This window comes from Suncus etruscus, chromosome 11 (genome assembly GCF_024139225.1).
Source record: "Suncus etruscus isolate mSunEtr1 chromosome 11, mSunEtr1.pri.cur, whole genome shotgun sequence".
Lineage (NCBI taxonomy): Eukaryota > Metazoa > Chordata > Mammalia > Eulipotyphla > Soricidae > Suncus > Suncus etruscus.
The window spans coordinates 51,165,712-51,186,755 of record NC_064858.1 but is presented as its reverse complement, the minus strand read 5'-3'; the positions used below and the strand labels follow the sequence as shown (position 1 = coordinate 51,186,755).

The window sequence follows — 21,044 nt, the reverse complement described above, 5'->3', positions numbered from 1 at the left end:
TATCATTAATGTTAGAGGTCAGTGAAGAGTATTTATCACCTCAAAATACTATTTTTTTAGGGGCCAGAGCGGTGGTGCAAGTGTAAGGAATCTGCCTTGCCCAGGCTAGCATAGGACAACCACGGTTCAATCCTCCAGCATCCCATATGGTCCCCAAGCCAGGAGTGATTTCTGAGAGCATAGCAAGGAGTAACCCCTGAGCATCACTAAGTGCTGACCAAAGAACTAAAAAGAAAAGCCTTGCAAAAATATTTTTAATATCTTTATTTAAACACCATGATTACAAACATGATTGTAGTTGGATTTTAGTCATAAAAAGAACACCCTCCTTCACCAGTACAACATTCCCACCACCAATGCTCCCTATCTCCCTCCTCCCCACACCCTTACCTGTATTCGAGACATTCTACTCTCACTCTCATTAACATTGTCATGATAGTTGTTAGTGTAGTTATTTCACTAATTGTAATCACCACTCTTTGTGGTGAGCTTTATATCGTGAGCTGGTCCTTCTGGCCCTCTCTGGGCATTAATACAATAATGTATTTTATTTTTCTTAAAACCCAGAGATAAGTAAGACTATTCTGTGTGTCTCTCTCCCCCTCTGACTTATTTCACTCAGCATAATAGTTTCCATGTCCATCCATGTATAGAAAATGTCATGACTTCATCTCTCCTGATGGCTGCACAATATTCCAGTGTGTATATGTACCATAGTTTTTTTTTAGCCATTCATCTATTGAAGGACATCTTGGTTGTTTCCAGAGTGTGACTACTGAAATAGGACTGCAATGAATATAGGTGTGAGAAAGCTATTTATGTATTGCATTTTTGTGTCCCTAGACAATTTCTCAAAGAAGAAATACAAATGGCCAAAAGGCACATGAAAAGATGCTCCACACCACTAATTAGCAGGAAGATGCAAATCAAATACAACAATGAGGTACCATCTCACACCACAGAGATTGGCACACATCCCAAAGAGCAAGAACAATCAATGTTTGTTGATGGGATGTAGGGAAAAAGGAACTCTCATTCACTGCTGGTGGGAATGCCATCTAGTCCAGCTTTTGTGGAAAACAATATGGAGATTCCTCACAAAACTGGAAATTGAGCTCCCTATGACCCAGCTATACCACTCTGAGGGATATACCCTAGGAACACAAAAATGCAATTCAAAATTCTTATTCTCCTTTTTAAAGGCAGGATTATGTAAGTCCTCTAAAATAGTAGCAGATAGGGGCTGAAGTGATAGCATAGCAGGGTGTTTGCCCTGTGTACAACCGACCCAGGACAGGCCTAAGTTTGATCCCCAGCATCCCATATGGTCCTTGAAGCTTGCCAGGAATGATTTCTGAGCACAGAGCCAGGAGTAAAATCCATAGTGCGCAGGGTGTGGCCCAAAAACCAAAATTAAATAAAATAGTAGAGAAAGCAGATATTTCAGACTCCATGGTTGGATCAGCTTTTTATGTCCAAATTCCTAAAGCTTAGTACATGAAATTAGCATTTTACTTTGGGAACTAAAAATAAATAAATAAAAAGTTTATGTGCCTGCCATGATTACTTTTCAGAGTACATGGTACAATTATAAACAAGCATCCTAAAAATACTAATCTTAGCGATCTCAGATCTCAGAATGTAGGGATTGCATTTTTATTGAAATATTTTTCTCACCTGTTCTCACCTGTTTCTCACCTGTGCAACATTCCCCTTTTCATTACATAAGAGCTCCTAGAAAGAATCTGTATTTTATTACAAAAAAATTAATCTGAGGGGCAGGAGAAATGGCATAGTGGTAGGGCATTTGCCTTGCATGCAGCTGACCCAGGACAGACCGTGGTTCTATCCCCCAGCGTCCCATATGGTCCCCGAAGCCAAGAGCTATTTCTGAGTGCATAGCTAGGAGTAACCCCTGAGTGTCAATGGGTGTGACCCAAAAATCCAAAATAAATAAATTAATAAAGCTGAGATGACATGATACTCTACTTAGAAAACCCCAAAGACTCTAGCAAAAAGCTTCTAGAAACAATAGATTCAATAGCAAAGTGGCCAGCTATAAAATTAATACGCAAAAATCAATGGCCTATTTATACACAAAAAATGATAGAGAAGAAATGAACATTAAAAAACCAATCCCATTCATATTAGTGTCACACAAACTCAAATACTTTGGAGTTAATTTAACTAAAGAGATGAAGGACCTATACAAAGAAAACTACAAAACACTGCTTTGAGAAGTAGAAGAGGACACAAGAAAATGGAGACACTTACCCTGCTCATGGATTGGGAGGACTGACATCAGTAAAAGGTCAATACTCCCCCAAAGCATTGTACAGATTTAATGCAATTCCTTCTAAGGATATCCATGACATTCTTCAAAAAAGCAGAAAAAATATTCCTGAAATTCATTTGGAACAATAAACACTCACAAATAGCTAAAACAACCCTAAGGAAAAATTAGATGGGAGGCATCACTTTCCCCAACTTTAAATTGTACTACAAAGCAGTAGTCATTGAAACAGCATGGTATTAGAATAAAGACAGACCCTCAGATCAGTAGAATAGATTTGAGTATTCAGCAAATGTTCCCCAGACATGCAATCAATTAATCCTTAAGAGGCAAGAAACACAAAATGGAGCAAGGAAAGTCTCTTCAACAAGTGGTGCTGGGAAAAATGATCAGCCACATGCAATAAAAGCTAACACAGACCTCTATCAACACCATGCACAAAGGTCAAATCCAAATAGCTTAAAAACCTTTATATCAGACCCGAAACCATAAGGTATATAAAACAACACATAAGTAAAACACTCCATGACATTGAGACTAAAGGCATCTTCAAGGGGGAAACAGCACTGTCCAAACAAGTGAAAGCAGAGATAAACAGATGGAACTATATTTAAGCTGAAAAGCTTCTGCAGCTCAAAGGAAACAGTTGACTAAGAAACAATGGCCACCCACAAAAAGAAAGAAACTATTCACCCAATACTGACAAAATTTAACAAGAAAAACATCTAACCTTATCAAAAAGTGGGGAGAAGAAATAAAAAGAAAATTCCTCAAAAAAGAACTACAAATGTCCAAAAGACAGATGAAAAAGGTTCCACATCACTACTAATCATAAGGTAGATGCAAATCAAAACAACAATGAGGTACCATCTCACTCCATAGAGACTGATACACATCACAAAGAACAAGAATAACCAGTGCTGATGGGGATGGAGAGAGAGAGAAATTAACTCTCCCTAACTGCTGATGGGAATGCTGTCTAATTCAGCCTCTATGGAAAACAAGATGGAGATTCCTAATAAACTGGAAATAAACTGGAAATTGAGCTCCAATATGATCCAGCTATACCACTCCTAGGGATATACCATAGGAACACAAAAACACAATACAAAAATGCTTTCTGCATGCCTATATTCATTGTAGCACTACTACAATAGCCAGAATTTGGAAACAACCAGATGCCTGACAACAGGTGAGTGGCTAAAGAAATTGCAGTACATATACACAATGGAATATTATACAGCCATCAGGAAAAATTACCGTATTTGCCAGCTTATAAAACGACTGGGCATATAAGGCAACCCCCTGATTTTGCAGTTAAAACATAGGTTTAGGCCTATATTCGCTGTATCAGACAGATACAGTTGCAGATGTTCCTGTGCTGCAACTGTATGTACCACAGTGAGCCAATCACAACAAGCAAAGGTTCAAAGGCTATACTGTAATAGACTTCCTCTCTGACTCTGGCCAATCTGAGCAGGCTTTTGACAGTGTGTAGATTCGGGTCCAGAACATTGTCTAATTTGCATGCATAAAAAGCCTGCTTGGATTGGCTGAGTTAGAGAGGCGGTCCGAGCAGCCTTGCAGTGATTGGTGCAGGATCGAGTTAGAAAATTCGTTTTGTGGCAATATTCAGACAATATTCGTTTAGCGGCATATTGAAACATTTTTCGGGATATACTCGTCGTTAAGACGACCCCCGATTTTCAGTTGACTTTTTTTTTGTTTCAAAAGTTGTCTTATACACCGGAAAATACAGTAAGTCATGAAACTTTCCCATACATAGCTGGACATGGAATCTATTATGCTGAGTGAAATAAGTCAGAGGTAGAGAGATAGACACAGAATATTCTCACTCATCTATGATATTTAAGAAAAGTAAAAAAAACATTATTATAATAATACCCAGATACAATAGATGAAGCTTACTACAAAGAGTGGTGAGTTCAGTTAGTGAAATAACTATACTGAAAACTATGATGACAATGGTATTGAGTAAGAGAAATAGAATGACTGTCACAAAGACAGGCAGGGGATGGGGGAGGAAGAAAATGGGGGCATTGGTGGTGGGAATATTTCACTAATGAAGGGGGATGTTCATTTTTATAATTGAAACCCAACTACAAACATGTTTGTAATCATGGTATTTAAATAAGTGTATTAATTAAAAATCAATAAATCTGAGCATCTTTACTTCTTTGTATTTTTTAATATTAACCTTTTTTTCTAGTATTAACCTTCTTAATGAATCTTATTCATGTTCATGTGACATCAGGTATACTATATTTATACCTATCTTTAAAACCTGAAATATCTCCCCACTTCCTGAAATTCAATTGGAGCAAAGGTTCAGGACCTACTGCTTACCCCATCTCACTCAGTATCACATATAATGAGCTATAGTAGGAGCTGGAATGATAGCACAGCTGGTGGAGCATTTTCTTGCATGAAGCCAACCTGATTTGATTCCCAGCATCCTATATGGATGGGTACCTTGATCACCACCAGGAGTAATTCTTGAGTACAGAGCCAGGAATAACACCTCAAGATCACAGGTTGTGGCCCCAAAACAAACAAACAAACAAACAAACAACAAAGAGCTCCTGTGATATAGGTGGTTGAATGGGGAAAACTCAGATTTGAAATGTGCATCATAACTTAAATTATAAATAATAAAAACTGAAAGGAAACAAAAATAATACTTTATTAGTACTGATTTTCTGGGCGAATTTTGCATAGTCATTTTTTGGTATATTGATCCGTTGGATTCCAAATTTGCATTTTTGCCAGAGAAACATTATCATGTCCACAACAATTTCCTTATCAGGCTGAGTATCCTGTAAATAAAAACAACAGAGTAGTTTAACATGACTAATAAGGAATGTAGCATTTCATGTATAATAAGCAATATTCATAGAGCTTTATATACACTGCAATAGACTGCATATTTATGCCTTCAAAATCCTGTGTTGAAGTAAGTCCTAACATCCTATGTGCTTACATTAGGAAGTGGGACCTTTAGAAAGTAATTAAACAGAGGGTGACCCTCATGAATGGTGGGTGAATTTATTGAAAGGACCCACCCACCTCAGAATCTCTCACACTCGTCAGTGAAGGGTAGCTTTAAGATCCAGGATGGGACTCTCATCACATATTAAGACTACTGAAGTCATAATCCTGGATTTCTCAGACTGTGTACGTAAATATGTTCTGTAGAAGTTTGCTAATTTAAGACATTTTTGTTATAATAACCAAAAGTAGCTAAGACATATATCAACAACTCTATGATGGGTCTCATCTTATTGATGAGCACATGATGAACTGGCATTTCTAAGATGAAATGAATAGAAAGCAAAAGAGGTAGGATTCACATACAAAAAAATCTAACTCTGAAATCCATGTATTTAAGGACTGCTGAAGGCAATTTCTGCCTTTCTACAAAGAAAGGTCCCAAACATTCTTAGAAAAGTATGCACACCTACTAGTTTATTCCCAATTAAAATTTGTGACCTTTCTGTCCTGAAACATTTATATTTTAAAACAATAGTATGGTGGTGGTGAGAGTTAGGAAGGAATCTAGTAAAGAAGAGAAGAGAGATATGAAGGAATTAAATTGAATATTACATTTGATACTAAATTCCTTCCTTTCCAAAACATAATGCCTGTCCCCAAGCTAAAATATAATCTAAGAAACTCAGAAGAAATACTAAATTATATAATAATGAAGTGTCCTAAGTCCCTCACTGTGATCTGAAAAGTTAAGGCAATGCTCTGAATTTAATTTTCAAACTTCCCTATAAAAATAAAACCAAATTTTCAATGAAATTCCATCCAAAACTCAATCTTGGATACAAACTATCAAAAAATAAATTAAAGTTTTAGTACTCAGAGTTCCCAGGGAACCTCAAAAGAAGCCCCTGGGATACCTGGAATTATTCTGTTTTAAAATCAATGCTAAACTAAGCTCAGTTAGGTATTCATAGCCATAAATCATCATTTCTAGGTACTGATCATTTTGTGTGCAAAGTGACTTAATAATACCTATCCTTTATACTCATGGAATTAAAAACCAGTATTTCATTACTAACTTTAACTCTTCATTAAAACCACTGCCTCATTTCCTTAATTGCAAATTAGGCAAGGATCCCTCTTAAGGAACAAAGTGACACCCAAAATTATGACAATAATAAAGAGACTTAACATTACAAATTATGCTCTAATTCAAGCATTATCCTAAACATTAAAAAATATGAAATTTTATCAAAGTACAATTCCTTTGATATTTTCAATCTGTATTGAAAATGAAAAATACAACAACCTTCTTTAATTATATTAAAATTACTACGAATAGCTGTTTCACCTGCGGACAATTATAGAGACAGGAAAACAACACCGCTGCCAAATAGAAAATATCTTCTGAATATGCATAAGTCTTCACACAAGTATCTTAATTCATAAAGGAGAAAAAAATGAAAAAAAACAATTACAAAATTTCAAAGACAGAAAATGTACAGGAGAAATTCTATAAAAATGAAAGTAGCGTAAATGATAACTCGGCAAATATTATTGCATCAAGACATTTTATTTTCTTATTTTTATAATGTGCTGACTCTTTTTTTTTTTTTTTTTTTTGGGGGGGTTTTGGGCCACACCCGGTAATGCTCAGAGGTTACTCCTGGCTATGCGCTCAGAAGTTGCTCCTGGTTTGGGGGACCAAAAGCCCATCGAGGTCTCAGATGTTTTTTTTGTTTGTTTGTTTGTTTGTTTTTGGGCCACACCCGTTTGACGCTCAGGGGTTACTCCTGGCTAAGCACTCAGAAATCGCTCCTGGCTTGGGGGGACCATATGGGACACCGGGGGATCGAACCGCGGTCCGTCCTACGCTAGCGCTTGCAAGGTAGGCATCTTACCTCTAGCACCACCTTCCCGGCCCCTTGTGCTGACTCTCTTAATACACTTAAAAGAATAGCCCTTTCAATGCAAAGGTGATGAACAGATATTGCTCTAGCACAGAGTTAGAACCAAGGGAACTATAAAGCAAATTTGGATGTTTACTGTGCAAAAGATATTTTAAATGTTTCTATATGAAATCTAAATGGGCTCTAGTACAAATAAAATAGAATAAATGAATCATGAATCAGTCATCTGTATGTCAGTGAAGTTAAAAATGGAATTAAAAATGTATATTACATTCTAAAAAAAAGCACACAAAATAAAGCATTTGAAATAAAAATAAAAAATAATATCTATTCTAAAACCACTAGAAGTAATCTGGGGGCCGGGCGGTGGCGCTGGAGGTAAGGTGCCTGCCTTGCCTGCGCTAGCCTAGGACGGACCGCGGTTTGATCCCCCGGCGTCCCATATGGTCCCCCAAGAAGCCAGGAGCAACTTCTGAGTGCATAGCCAGGAGTAACCCCTGAGCGTCACAGGGTGTGGCCCAAAAACCAAAAAAAAAAAAAAAAAGAAGTAATCTGTATCATTTTTAGTACAAATTATGTATAGCAAATTGAGCCACCATGAGACACATTAAGAACATAATGAAATGATTTTTAAAATGGAATCTAAAATTTTCTATTGAATTACCAAAGAGATTGCAGAATTTTAATTATGCATACTAACATTTAAAAGTTCCTACAATAAGGCCAGAACATATGCAAAGCACATTATGTGTGCAGAAGGCCTGGGTTCAATCTCTGGTACTGTTTGATTCCCCTAAGCACTCTAGAGTGTGATCCCTGAGAACTTTGTGTGTGAACCAAAAATCGGAAGCAAAAACAACTGGGTGAGACAAATAACACAAGGAGTTAGGTGCTTACATTGCATGCATCCAACCCTGGTTTGATCCCTGGCACTGCATTTTTATTATCCTGAGCACTATCAGAAGTGGCTCCTGAGTACAGAGCCAGTTATATACTAGGTATGTCCCTACACACATGCACACACACACACACACACACACACACACACACACACCCTACAATAGAAAACACTCCTTGCTAGAGAGATCATCAGAACATACCTGACCAAAGAAGACTAATGTCTTTTGATTTATGTTTCTGCTACTTCTTACTTACCAACAAAGCACCGATAGAAGCAGAGTGTCACTGCGCAAGCCCACTGCTCTTTATTCATAAATGTAGCATCTTCACAAAGCCTGCAAGATATGGCTCCATCTCTAACTTTCTCTCCTACCACATTATCAAATTCCAGCACCACCACCAATATACTCCTTGCCATTCTTCCAAAAACCAAGCACATTCTAATTTACTGCTCTCTCTGCCTCAAATGTTCTTTCCCTTGGTTCACTTATTTAAAAAAATATTTTAATTTTTCAAAATAAATAGATAAATACTTACCATGCAAAACAAATTTTTTTACAAAATCTTGAGCTAAATGGCCTTCTTTGTAGTTTTCAAAAGGCATGACTATACCTTTGCTTTTCTTTACATTGATTAATGGCTCTATTGCAACGAGTAAAATTAAATTCTTCTCTGCTTTCTTTGACTCTGGCTCATCCCGCCCCTAAAAGAAGTACAGTCAACAAGTTAGTAATTCAATGTGTTCTGAACAAAATAAAACTAAATTTGTGGATTTTATGATCTATATTACCTGGAGAAATTCAAGAATCTTCCCAGCTAAAGATTCAAACAAACTCCATTCCTCATAGGTAAAAGCTAATTTTACAAATGCCATGGCTGCATCCAGAGAAATAACATTTTTCCCTCCTACAATTAGCTTCAAAAACGGTGTCAATGGAAAATCAAATATTCCTTCTTTACGAATATTTGACACTAGAAAAGAGAAGAGGTTTTATAGCATTTGTGCAAATACATATTTATTAAATATAATTTCAGGAACTAGGAAAACAATAGGAAAGAATCCCTGCTTTACAAATCTTGAAATTCTGAAAGGATGAGGATAGAGCTAGACCAAAAATTACAGTAGGTAAAAATACAGACAGTGTGCAGACTCAATGGCAGGAAGTCAAATACAGATTTGCAGTGGGAGAGCTATCAGGGAAGGCTACTCAGAAAATGGAACATAGAATGTCAGAGAATCGGCAACATTTACCAAATCACCTAAGCAGCTAAGCATAACAGACTGAATGCTCTAGAATGTGATCAAAAATAGGGATAAAACAAGTCTGAGAGATAGTACTGTGTTTAGAGTGCAGCGCTTGAACATTATCAAGTGTCTCCATGGAAGACTCTAAGCACCACCAGAGTGCCTGGGTATCCTCGACCCAAAAGAACCTAAGAGGCCTTATATCCTGATGAAAGTAGTTCCAGAACTTCTGCTACCTGCGATCGAGACCCTTCCAGAACTACAGATGTGTCAGGTGTGTGGGAGCAGCACAACTTCAATGTGCAAAATCAGACAAGTGCCACAACTATAGGTTTGTGACAACAGTAGCCAGGATATGATCCTAAATACACACACCCAGAGAGTATGTGTGCAAGTCCCAAAGTCAATTCATGTGATTTCTAGAACCAGAATGTGGGATAGTACCACAACTAAAAGACACATGGTCTCTAAATGTTTCCCAGCAGCATGCAACCAAGTGCCACAGCTGAGTATGTGAGCACAACAGCCAGTTGAAGACCCTCAGTGGGTAAACACCACAACCAAATGTACAAGCACCATTGCCAGCATGTAGTGACTCCTGGATATTACTTCAGCAATGATAAGGAAGGAAGAAAATTACAGTCAGCTAAACGAGTTGAAGGTATCATAGTTTGCACTGAAATAAAATAAATTTTAGAAGAAAAAATGACAATGGGAAATTCAGGATGAGCAATCATTTAGGGGGCTTGGGAAGCCTCCAGAGCAAGACATATACCCTGTGCTGCAGCAATCCCTCACCAACAGAAATGCACAGAAGACGATGTCTAACACATCACTCTCAGCAATCTAGAAAGAAAGGCAGACTAAAAATGTATAGTGATGGGGCCAGAGCTATAGCACAGTGGTAGGGTGTTTGCCTTGCATGCAGCAAGGGGTTCAATCCCTGGCATCCCAGAGGGTCCCCGAGCCTGCCAGGAGCGATTTCTGAGTCAGAACCAGGAGTAACTCCTGAGCACTGCCGGGTATGGCCCAAACCAAAAAAAGAAAAGAAAAATGTATAGTGGGAATAGAAGTTTGCTACATGATTTAGAAATTCTTTTAATAGGTACTTCTAATTCTACATAGCTCATGAGCAGATACATAGATTTTGCAAGCACAAAAATCATTTACTGAAAATGACCACATTAGATCATGATATATATCTCAATAAAATTCAACAGTTTTTTTTTGTTTTGTTTTGTTTGGGGGCCACATCTGGTGATGCTCAGGGGTTACTCCTGGCTATGCACACAGAAATTGCTCTTGGCTCGGGGACCAGATGGGATGCCTGTAATTGAACCCAGGTCCGTCCCAGGCAGCCGCATGCAAGGCAAATACCACTGTGCTATCGCTCCAGCACCAAAATTCAATAGTTTTAAATATTTTGAAATATGCTGACAACTACTTAGTTAGAAATAAATGAAAAAAATTCCCATGTTTTTACCCATAACCCAATTATCAAAGAAGAAATCACAATTTCAATTTTAAAATATTCTTTAGGCCTGAGATGAAGTTCAGTGCTTTGGATATCCCAAAGTGCTGGATTTGATTCCTGAAACCCAAAAAATATTTTTTCTTTTTCTTTTTCTTTCTTTTTTTTTTTTTGAAGGGGTCACACCCAATTCTCAGTATTCTCTGCAATCAGTGATCACTTCTGGTAGGGCTGGGGAAGATAGACGTTGTGGGGGTTTGAACCTCAGCTGATTATGTAAGAGGCAATTGCCCTACCTACTATACTATCACTTTGGTACCCACAAAAAAAATTCTTAATCAATGTTACTGATAATATGCTGTATCAAATTTAAGGTATACAAATAAAGCTGCATTTAGAGAGAAAAGTTTTAACATGTATATTTAAATAAAGATAAATCACAAAAAAGATCAGTGACTAACTTCCAAGTCAATAAAATTTTCAGTCATGGGACCGGAGAGATGGCATGGAGGTTAAGGCGTTTGCCTTGCATGCAGAAGGATGGTGGTTTGAATTTCGGCATCCCATATGGTCTGCTGAGCCTGCCAGGAGCAATTTCTGAGCTTAGAGCCAGGAGTGGCCCTGAGCACTGCCAGGTGTGACCCAAAAAACAAAACAAACAAACAAACAAAATTCAGTCAGATAAATAAAACTAACAAAAGTAAAAGAATTAATGAAGAGCAAAGATGAAAAAGTATGTAAAATAATATGGAATTCATTTTCAAAAGGATCAATCAATACAGTAATGAAATTGATGTATTCCTGGTAAATGTTATACAATGAGAAAAAAAAAAAAAGGACAACCTGGAACTACAAGATACCCTTATAGATTCATGGACATTAAGACATAGATAAATCAAATGTCTTCAAGGAAAATACAATTGGTCAAACTTCCAGAATATTTTGTTTTATTATTTAAACACCGAGATTACAAACATGACTATAGTTGGATTTCATTCACAAAAATAACACCCCCTTCACCAGTGCAACATTCTCACCAACAATGCACCACCATCTCCCTCAACCCACAACCCCAGCCTGTATTCAAGACAGATATTCTACATCTCTCACTCATTAATATCATCTTGGTAGCTGTCAGTGTTCTAACTGCACTCACTCCACTATGAAGTGAACTTCACATCGTGATCTGGTCCTTCAGGCCCACATCTCTGGGCATTATTAGAATAATGTCTTTTATTTTCTTTTGTGTGTGTGTGAATGTGTGGTTTTTGGGTCACACCCAGCAGTGCTCAAGGGTTACTCTTGGCTCCATGCTCAGAAATTGCTCCTGGCAGGCACGGGGGACCATATGGGACACCGGGATTCAAACCGATGACCTTCTGCATGAAAGGCAAACGCCTTACCTCCATGCTATCTCTCTGACCCCTATTTTCTTTTTATTTTTATTTTTATTGTGACCAAAGTGCATTACAAATCTTTCACTGCATCATTTATGGTACATAGTGACAATGAATGAGGGGCATTCCCACCACCAGTGCTGTCCTCCCTCCGCCCCTGTTCCCAGTATGCATCCCATTATATCCCTCCTCTACCCTCAGAATGCTAGTGCAACTGGTCTCCACTTTACAGCTTGTTGTAGATTGAGCATCTATTCCACCGTCATTGGAGATAAAAAGGATAAGAAAAAAGGGAGAAAAAATTCGGTGACAACTACCAAAAAAAAAAGAAAGAAGAGAGAGAAAAAAAGAAAAGAAAAATGGAAGAAAAAAGAAAAAAATGGACCCAGCAAATAAAAATAAAAATAAATCGTTAAATAATAACCACAAGAGTGAAAAAGAAAGAGAAAGTGGAAGAAAAAAAGAGAAGGAAAATAAAGTCAAAAACTAACAAATCAAAATAAAACAAGAAAAAGTATGGGTGCTGGAGTGGTAGGGTTTGGCATTCCCCCCACTTTTTTTTTTTTTTTTTTTTTTTGCATAGGGACAGTAAGCATTGGGGCAGAAAGGGAATTCTCGTGGCCTAAGAGATTCAGGATTTCTCCATCCTTGAAGCATACCATCATGGGATCAACCCCTGGCTCCATATATACTCATTACCCCATCCCAAAGGCTTTTTTGTGATGCCAGGAAAGTTTCCTCTCGGTTGTGTGTGAGAAAATCAAGCCACTGTAGCTAGCGATCTCGGTATTTGCACAGGTCAGGGTCTAGGATAGAGTCTCTAGGTTCTAGAGGTTCCTATCCCTCGTTGTTGTTGTGTTCAGTCTTCTGTAACACTTGCTCCCTGTTTTCATTCAGTCCCTAAGCCGAAGCCTAGGATATTATGGATCCAAAGGTTCTGCTCAGTCTCTGTTGTCCAAGTTGGACCTGCAATAAGACATCTTGTTGTTGTTGTTGTTGTTGTTTTGTTGTTATTTTTATGTGTCCTGGGCTACAGCCTAAGGTAGGGTTTTCCTTATTAGTCCCAAGGTAGGTTCTGTTCAGTCATGGTTGTCAAAGTCAGTTTTCTGTTGTTGGTGCTCTTATTTTTCACAATTCAAAGGACAATATCTCTTCTGATTTCCATTTAGTGTTAGGTGATGTGATAGGAGAGCCTGGTCTTAGGTCAAGTTTTCCTTTCCTCGTTGTCATATCAAAACTGACACAAGTTGGTGCCAGAGTAGTGTTATAAATCTCTCAATGGAGCTTAGTTCCTGGTGGTGTTGCCCGGAGCTGTATCATTTCTATGTCGGGGATCTGGGGTTTCAGATTGGACTAACACTGTCCAATCTCCTGGAGACTGGTTGTATCCACATGACACATGTTCAGGATGGGAGACACCCTTCTGCTATAAAAAGTGAGTTCTTATCCCTAGAAGATAAGATCTTGTTTCTGTGTCTATGGTTTCCCCTTTTTTTACTGTGCCCATACAAAAATGTATGGTGTCATACTGTGTTGCTGGTGCTATTCTGGGTAAGGATGAAAGGCTGCACACACAGTCTCTGTCGTCTGGTTTTGTTCTGAGCTTATGGCCCCTCTCACCCCCACCAAATCGTGGACTGTTGCACGATACAGGAATCGGCCTCAGCAAAACTCCCAGCTCAAAGACACTATATGGTCTCATAATGCAGCAAAGCATCTTTCAAAGTCAATCCCAAGGCCTGTGAATCGAAAAGTACCTTGGATTTTACTCCCCACAAGAATATATCAAAAGACTTAATTGGGGGTCTTATTTTGCCTATGGAAGCTTAATACCTGTATAACAATACATCTTAAGATGTGTATTACTAAATATACAAGTAGCCTCCTCCACCACTTGTTTTATTCGAATACCTTTTCTTTTTAACTCAGTTTTATTTATTTGTTCTATTTTAATATATACAGTTTCTCTATCCTTACCATTTTTGGTGCTGCTTGGTACAAAAAGCCTTGACTGGGATAAAAGCTCAGAACAAAACCAGACGACAGAGACTGTGTCTCTTTTATTTTCTTAAAACCCATAGGTAAGTGAGACTATTCTGTGTGTCTCTCTCCCTCTGACTTATTTCATGCAGCATAATAGTTTCCATGTCCATCCATGTATAGGAAAATTTCATGATTTCATCTCCCTGACAACTGCATATTGTTCCATTTTGTATATGTACCACGGTTTCATATTCATCTGTTAATGAATATAGATGTGATGTTGTGGTGCTTTTTTGTGTTACTATGGTATTCCCTAGGAGTGGTATAGCTGAATTATATAGGAGCTCAATTTCCAGTTTTCAGAGGAATCTCCATATTGATTTCCATAAAGATTGAACTAGAAGGCATTCCCACCAGTAGTGAATGAGAGTTCCTTTCTCCAAACATGCCCACTAGAATATGTTGTTCTTGTTCTTTGTGATGTGTGCTTCTGTGGCATGGCATGGTAACTCATTAGTGTTTTGATTTGCATCTCCCTGATGACTAGTGATGTGGAGCATTTTTTTATGTGCCTTTTGGCCATTTGTATTTCTTCTTTTAGAAATTGTTCATTTATTCTCCCCATTTTTTGATGGGGTTAAATTTTTTTTCTTGTTAAGTTTAATCAGTAACTTGTATATCTTAGATATTAGCCCCTTATCTGACGGGAATTTGGTGAAGAGTTTCTCACATTCTGTGAGTGGCTTTTGTATCCTAGGTACAATTTTCTTTGAGGTGCAGAAGTTTCTCAGCTTAATATAATCCCATCTGTTTATTTCTGTTACCACTTGTATATAGAGTGCCTTGAAGATGCCTTTAGTCTCAATGTCATTCATGGAGTGTTTTACTTATGTGTTGTTCAATATACTTTATGGTTTCAGGTCTGATATCCAGGCCTTAATCCATTTGGATTTGACCTTTGTGCATGGTGTTAGATGAAAGTCTGATTTTGCTTTTTTGCAAGTGGCTGATCAGTTGTCTCAACACCACTTGTTGCTCCATTTTGTATTTGTCGCCCTATTATCAAAGATTAATTGTATGTCTGGGGTACATTCCCTGAATACTCAAGTTTATTCCACTCATCTGAGGGTCTGTCTTTATTCCAGTACCAAGCTGTTTTAATGACTATAGCTTTGTGATACAACTTAAACTTTGGGAAAGTGATGCTTTCCATAACCCTTGTCCCAAGGATTTCTCTAACTATTCGTGGGTGTCTATTATTCCAAATGAATTTCAGGAGTGTTTGATCCACTTATTTTTTTTTTTTTGGTTTTTGGGCCACACCCAGTGGTGCTCAGGGGTTACTCCTGGCTGTCTGCTCAGAAATAGCTCCTGGCAGGCACGGGGGACCATGTGGGACACCGAGATTCGAACCAACCACCTTTGGTCCTGGATCGGCTGCTTGCAAGGCAAATGCCGCTGTGCTATCTCTCCGGGCCCTGATCCACTTATTTGAAGAATGTCATGGGTATTCTTGCAGTGATCCTCAAACTATGGCCCGCGGGCCACATATTGTATTTGTATCTGTTTTGTTTCTTCATTGCAAAATAAGATATATGCAGTGTGCATAAGAATTCATTCATAAGTTTTGTTTTTACTATAGTCAGACCCTCCAATGGTCTGAGGGACAGTGAACTGGCCCCCTATTTAAAAAGTTTGAGGACCCCTGCTAGAGGGATTGCATTAAATCTGTACAATGTATTGCCTTTTTTTTGTTTGGTTTTGGGGTCACACCCAGCAGTGCTCAGGGGTTACTCCTGACTCTATGCTCAGAAATCACTCCTGGCAGGTTCGGGGGACCATATGAGATGCCAGGATTCGAACCACTTTCTGCATGCAAGGCAAATATGCCCTACCTCAATGCTATCTCTCCTGCCCTGAGTATTGCTATTTTTTAATGATGTTAATCCTGCCAATCCATGAGAAGGTATGTGTCTCCATTTCCTTGCGTCCTCTTTTATTTCTTGAAGCAGGGTTTTGTTGATTTCTTTGTATAGGTCCTTTACATCTTGTTAAGTTGACTCCAAGATATTTGAGTTTGTGTGACACTAATGTCAATGGGGTGGTTTTTTAAATGTCCATTTAAAGAAGAAGGTCATTGATTTTTGTGTGATAATTTTGTAACCTGCCACTTTGCTATATGAATCTATTGTTTTTAGAAGCTTTTTGGCAGAGTCTTTAGGGTTTTCTAAATATAATATCATGTCATCTGCAAACAGTGAGAGCTTGACTTCCTCCTTTTCTATCTGCATGCCCTTGATATCTTTTACTTGCCTGATCGCTATGGCAAGAATTTCTAGCACTATGTTGAATAGGAGAAGTGAGAGAAGGCAGCCTTGTCTTGTAGAGGAAAGGCTTTTAATTTATCATCATTGAGAATAATATTTACCATTGGCTTGTGGTAGATGGCCTTGACTATATTGAGAAAAGTTCCTTCCATTCCCATTTTGATGTGTTTTTATCAAGAATGGGTGTTGGACCTTAGCAAATGCTTTCTCTGCCTCTATTGATATGACCATATGGTTTTTATTTTTCTTTTGGTTGAATGGTATATTATGATGATTGATTTACATATGTTAAACTATCCTTGCATTACTGAATGAATCCTACTTGGTCATAGTGTATAACCTTCTTGATGAGACATCGGATCCTATTTGCCAGAATTTTGTTGAGTATCTTTGCATCTGTGTTCATCAGGGATATTCGTCTGTAGTTTTCTTTTCTTGCAGCATCTCTGGTTTTGGTATCAGGGTGATGTTAGTAAGGCATCTGCCTTGCCAGTGCAAGCCTAGGACAGATCACAGTTCGATCCCCCAGCATTCCATATGGTACCCCAAGCCAGGAGCGATTATTGAGCACATAGCCAGGGGTAACCCCTGAGCATCACTGGGTGTGGCCCAAAAAACCAAAAACATAAATAAATAAATGTCACTTATAAGAAAGAAAATGTTTCATACAGAGAGAAGTAGAAATATTAAACACTGCCAAAAATTATCAAGCACCATGAAATCACTTCCATATTAGATTACTCCCAAAATAGAATACATATTAGATAAGCAATCAGTATAACTTGCTACATTCATAGAAATAGGAGAAAAGCCAGTTGATTCGGAAAAGGCTTTTGATAAAATCCAGTAGCTACTTATATTGATAAATAGCAAAATAAAAAATGGGGGTGGGACAGGAAGGTGAGGAAGATAGGGAGGAAGGAAAGAAGAAAAGAAGCATAACAACTGAGAAAAGAAAAATTCTTTAAAATAAAAGACAACTGTAAGGAACCCCTCCCCCAATACCCTATGTTAATTTCACCTGGATGGTCAGATTCACCCACCCCTGGGAGGGGTCTGCTGCAGTTTGGAATAAAAAAAGGTATTGCCTGGGATGCAGAAAGCAGCAAGGAAGCATGGAAAGCAGCTGAAATCAAGACAGGCAGAGAGAGCCACAGAGAGTCACAGAAGGAGCAGAGAAGTGGCTACTTGGAAAAGGCTTAATATGGAAGCCATGTGAGGGCTATGAAACAAAGCTGGAAGACTCCAATGAAACTTTAACTGACTGCTTGTGATTATTTCTCAGCTGTTATCCTGCATCTTTAGACCTGCATGTCGGAGGGCCCAAAGGCGAAGTGCCGAAGAAGGCCTCAACCAACATTAGGACTTACACTTTATATTTTATAAATAAAACAACAGATAACTCAAATCCTTTAGCAATTTGTTTAAATATTTCCATTTAAGATAATAAAAGATGTCTGCTGTCATCATTTATGTTCCATACTTTACCAGGGGACATTGTCTCAGACAAAATAAATACATATAAAACAAGAAATAAGCAGCTGGAGCAACAAGGTGTTTGCCTACCATGTAGCTGACCTGAGTTGGATTACTGGCATTCCATATGATCCCCTGAGCAATGCCAGAAATGACACCTGAGCAGAGCACCAGGAGTAATCCCTGAGCACCATTGGGTATAGCCAAAAGAAAAAAAAAATAGAAAGAACTAGAAAGAAATAAAAAACATCATTCACAGGTAACTATATACATATATGTACAGACATATAAGTAATTCAAAATAAATTATACTAATAAAATTATATAAATTATCAATTGTGTTTAGCAAAATTTCTAGCCTCAAAATTCAATGTAAATAAGATGTTTGTTATTTGTGTCCTACTATAAAATAGTATTCAAAGAGCATATTTACTTATTAAAAGGGCTCTTCCTGCTATAAATAGCTCTGTGACAACATCCCGAGTTTCTGTTTCATCTGTAACAGCTGGCCCAGCTTGTAGAATTCGCCTATTTGAATCAGAAAGGGCTTCCAAGACAGCCAGAAACCGAGATGCATTGCTGTCAAACATCTCATCCAACAGACGTTCTGTGGTGGTACATGGCCATGGCATCTGTAGCAAAAGCAAATATAGAGTCCAGTTTTTTTTAAGTTCTCAAATATTTGACATTATAAGTAAGGTATATTTAATTAATGGTGAGAATGTGGCTGGCCTATTAATAAGATGACAGTTTAGGCAATTTTTTTTGAGGTACCTTTAAAGTTTAAAGTTGATGTCATTCCATCAAAGACTGCCATTTTCTGGTCTATGTGTGTTTTCAAAGCAGCATAAACAGGTTATTTGCTTCCAAGTCTTTTAGATAGGGCAGTACAATATGCATTGTGATACCATAATTACAATTGTAATAGACAATTAAACATTGAGTGCTGAAGAGTCTCTCAGAAGTACTTTTGAATTTCATAAACCACATCACCAGAGATTCAGTGGCTCTGAATAGAGCATTTTTAATAATCAGAGCAGGACATCCTAATATAGAAGTTATTTTAATCCTAAATTTAAAGCCATATGTTAAAGTATAAGCAAATGGCCTTGTGGTAGTTATCTTTGAAGAAAAGTTGTACATTAATAAAAAGGAAAACCCCAATAAATTTCCAGCATGGGGCCTTGCAACCACTCACAATGATGTCAGCTCCTGTAGTTAGTTTCCTGCCACACATCATTCTTATTTACTATATTTAAATCACCAAGGCAAAAGAGAAGTGACTGGGATTGACTTGTCTTGGGTGCAAACAATCTGTTCCATTTCTATATACTTTACTTTCCATAACACCTACTCTGACGCTTATTCCCCAATCAAGTGTGGTTTCTCCATGTTCCGCAACGTACTTTCCAGCTATGATTAGGCTCTAGTCTTTTACATGAAATGTGTTCCTCTCTTATTCTTAGTCAAATTCCACTCAATATTCTGAATTCATTTAAAAAGATAAAGCTGCAATAGTCTATTAGGTAGTTTGTCATTCTTAAAAGCACAAAAAGTATTCCACACGTGGCAGCTGAATTCATTAATATAAAAGTATATCATGGCAATAGCTAATATATCTGAGGACTAACTACAAGAAAATTCTAAGAACATTTTACATGAAACTTAAGAGAGAACAATTACTATTCCTTTTTCTTCTTGACATGTATCACAAGCTACAATTATTTTATTTTATTTTGGGTTTTGGGTCACACCCTGCAGGGCTCTATGCTCAGAAATCGCTCCTGGCAGGCTCAGGGGACCATATGGGATGCAGAGATTCAAACCACTATCCTTCTGCATGCAAGGCAAATGACTTACCTCCATGCTATCTCTCTGGTTCCAATTATTTTATTTATTATGCAATGCACCCACTCTCTTTTGTTCACATAATAGTTACTTTAAAAATATTTATTTACGGGCCCGGAGAGATAGCACAGCGGTGTTTGCCTTGCAAGCAGCCGATCCAGGACCAAAGGTGGTTGGTTCGAATCCCGGTGTCCCATATGGTCCCCTGAGCCTGCCAGGAACTATTTCTGAGCAGACAGCCAGGAGTAACCCCTGAGCACCGCCGGGTGTGACCCAAAAAACCAAAAAAAAAAAAAAAAATTTATTTACTCAAGTAACAATCACTAGGTCAGGAAAGAAATTTAGAGCTTTGCCTTAAGAGTCACTGATATTCTGAGAAGCAGATGAGAGAAACCAGACAGGCCAAGGCTAAGGATTCCACTAGTATCAATCCATACCTTTCCCTTTGGCCCTTTGTGGCAACAGCCAATCATGCCTGTAGATAAGACTTGATATGTGAGAAAAGTCAGAAGTCACTTCCAGCTATATACTGCCCATGTGACTGCCTTCAGAGCCCTTGCTTTGCCACTGGTTTGAACACACAATTTTCTACATGGAGCCTGATCCCCATTCACACTTTCCAATATGGCTACCATCCAAAATCTGAGGCTCCAGGTACTGTGACCAAACCCTCTGGAACTCTGCAAAAGCCACATTAATATAGGTAAGCTGGTCAACTGTACGAAGGCAGAGCCTGATCTCCATTGTACTCTTTCCAGCAGACCTGCCATCCAAAATGCCTGGCTACAGGTGCTGGGACCAACCACTTCCAGAACTCTGCAGAAGCCACTTCAACATAGGTGAACTGGCCACACCCATGAAGGGAGGAGCCTCAGGATACTGGCCACTCCAGTTCGCTCTGAGGCCATACACATCTGCTAGTTAATGGTCCCCAGCACACATGCAGAAAACATAACACTACATTTGTAAATGTGACAATGGAGAAACAACACAAGCCAACATCATACATAAAGAATGATGATATCTGCTCTGATGACCCAAAAACTGCCAACCACTTATTTAGCCTCACAGGTAAGGAGTTTAGGAAGAAATATGGAGAATGTTCATATAACTCAAAGGAAGCATGGATAGAACTTAAGAAACCACAGATAAGAATCAAGAGGATATAAAATAGAAATCAGAAA

At 38.2% G+C, this 21,044-nt stretch overlaps 1 protein-coding gene and 1 non-coding gene across 2 annotated transcripts in view; both read right to left on the bottom strand.

Moving 5' to 3' along the window:
• The window catches only part of CFAP54 (cilia and flagella associated protein 54), a 443,326-nt gene that overhangs the window by 331,992 nt on the left and 90,290 nt on the right, over nucleotides 1–21,044 (bottom strand). The window contains exons 9-13 of the mRNA XM_049782938.1: nucleotides 18,446–18,644; nucleotides 8,903–9,084; nucleotides 8,650–8,815; nucleotides 6,654–6,739; nucleotides 4,996–5,130 (exon numbers count right to left, since the gene is read on the bottom strand). Coding sequence (XP_049638895.1) covers nucleotides 4,996–5,130; nucleotides 6,654–6,739; nucleotides 8,650–8,815; nucleotides 8,903–9,084; nucleotides 18,446–18,644 — 768 coding nt within the window. The remainder of the gene's footprint in view (nucleotides 1–4,995; nucleotides 5,131–6,653; nucleotides 6,740–8,649; nucleotides 8,816–8,902; nucleotides 9,085–18,445; nucleotides 18,645–21,044) is intronic.
• LOC126023111 (small nucleolar RNA SNORA22) lies at nucleotides 7,226–7,355 on the bottom strand. Its single transcript, XR_007500323.1, has one exon. It is a non-coding gene; the product is annotated as a small nucleolar RNA SNORA22 (small nucleolar RNA).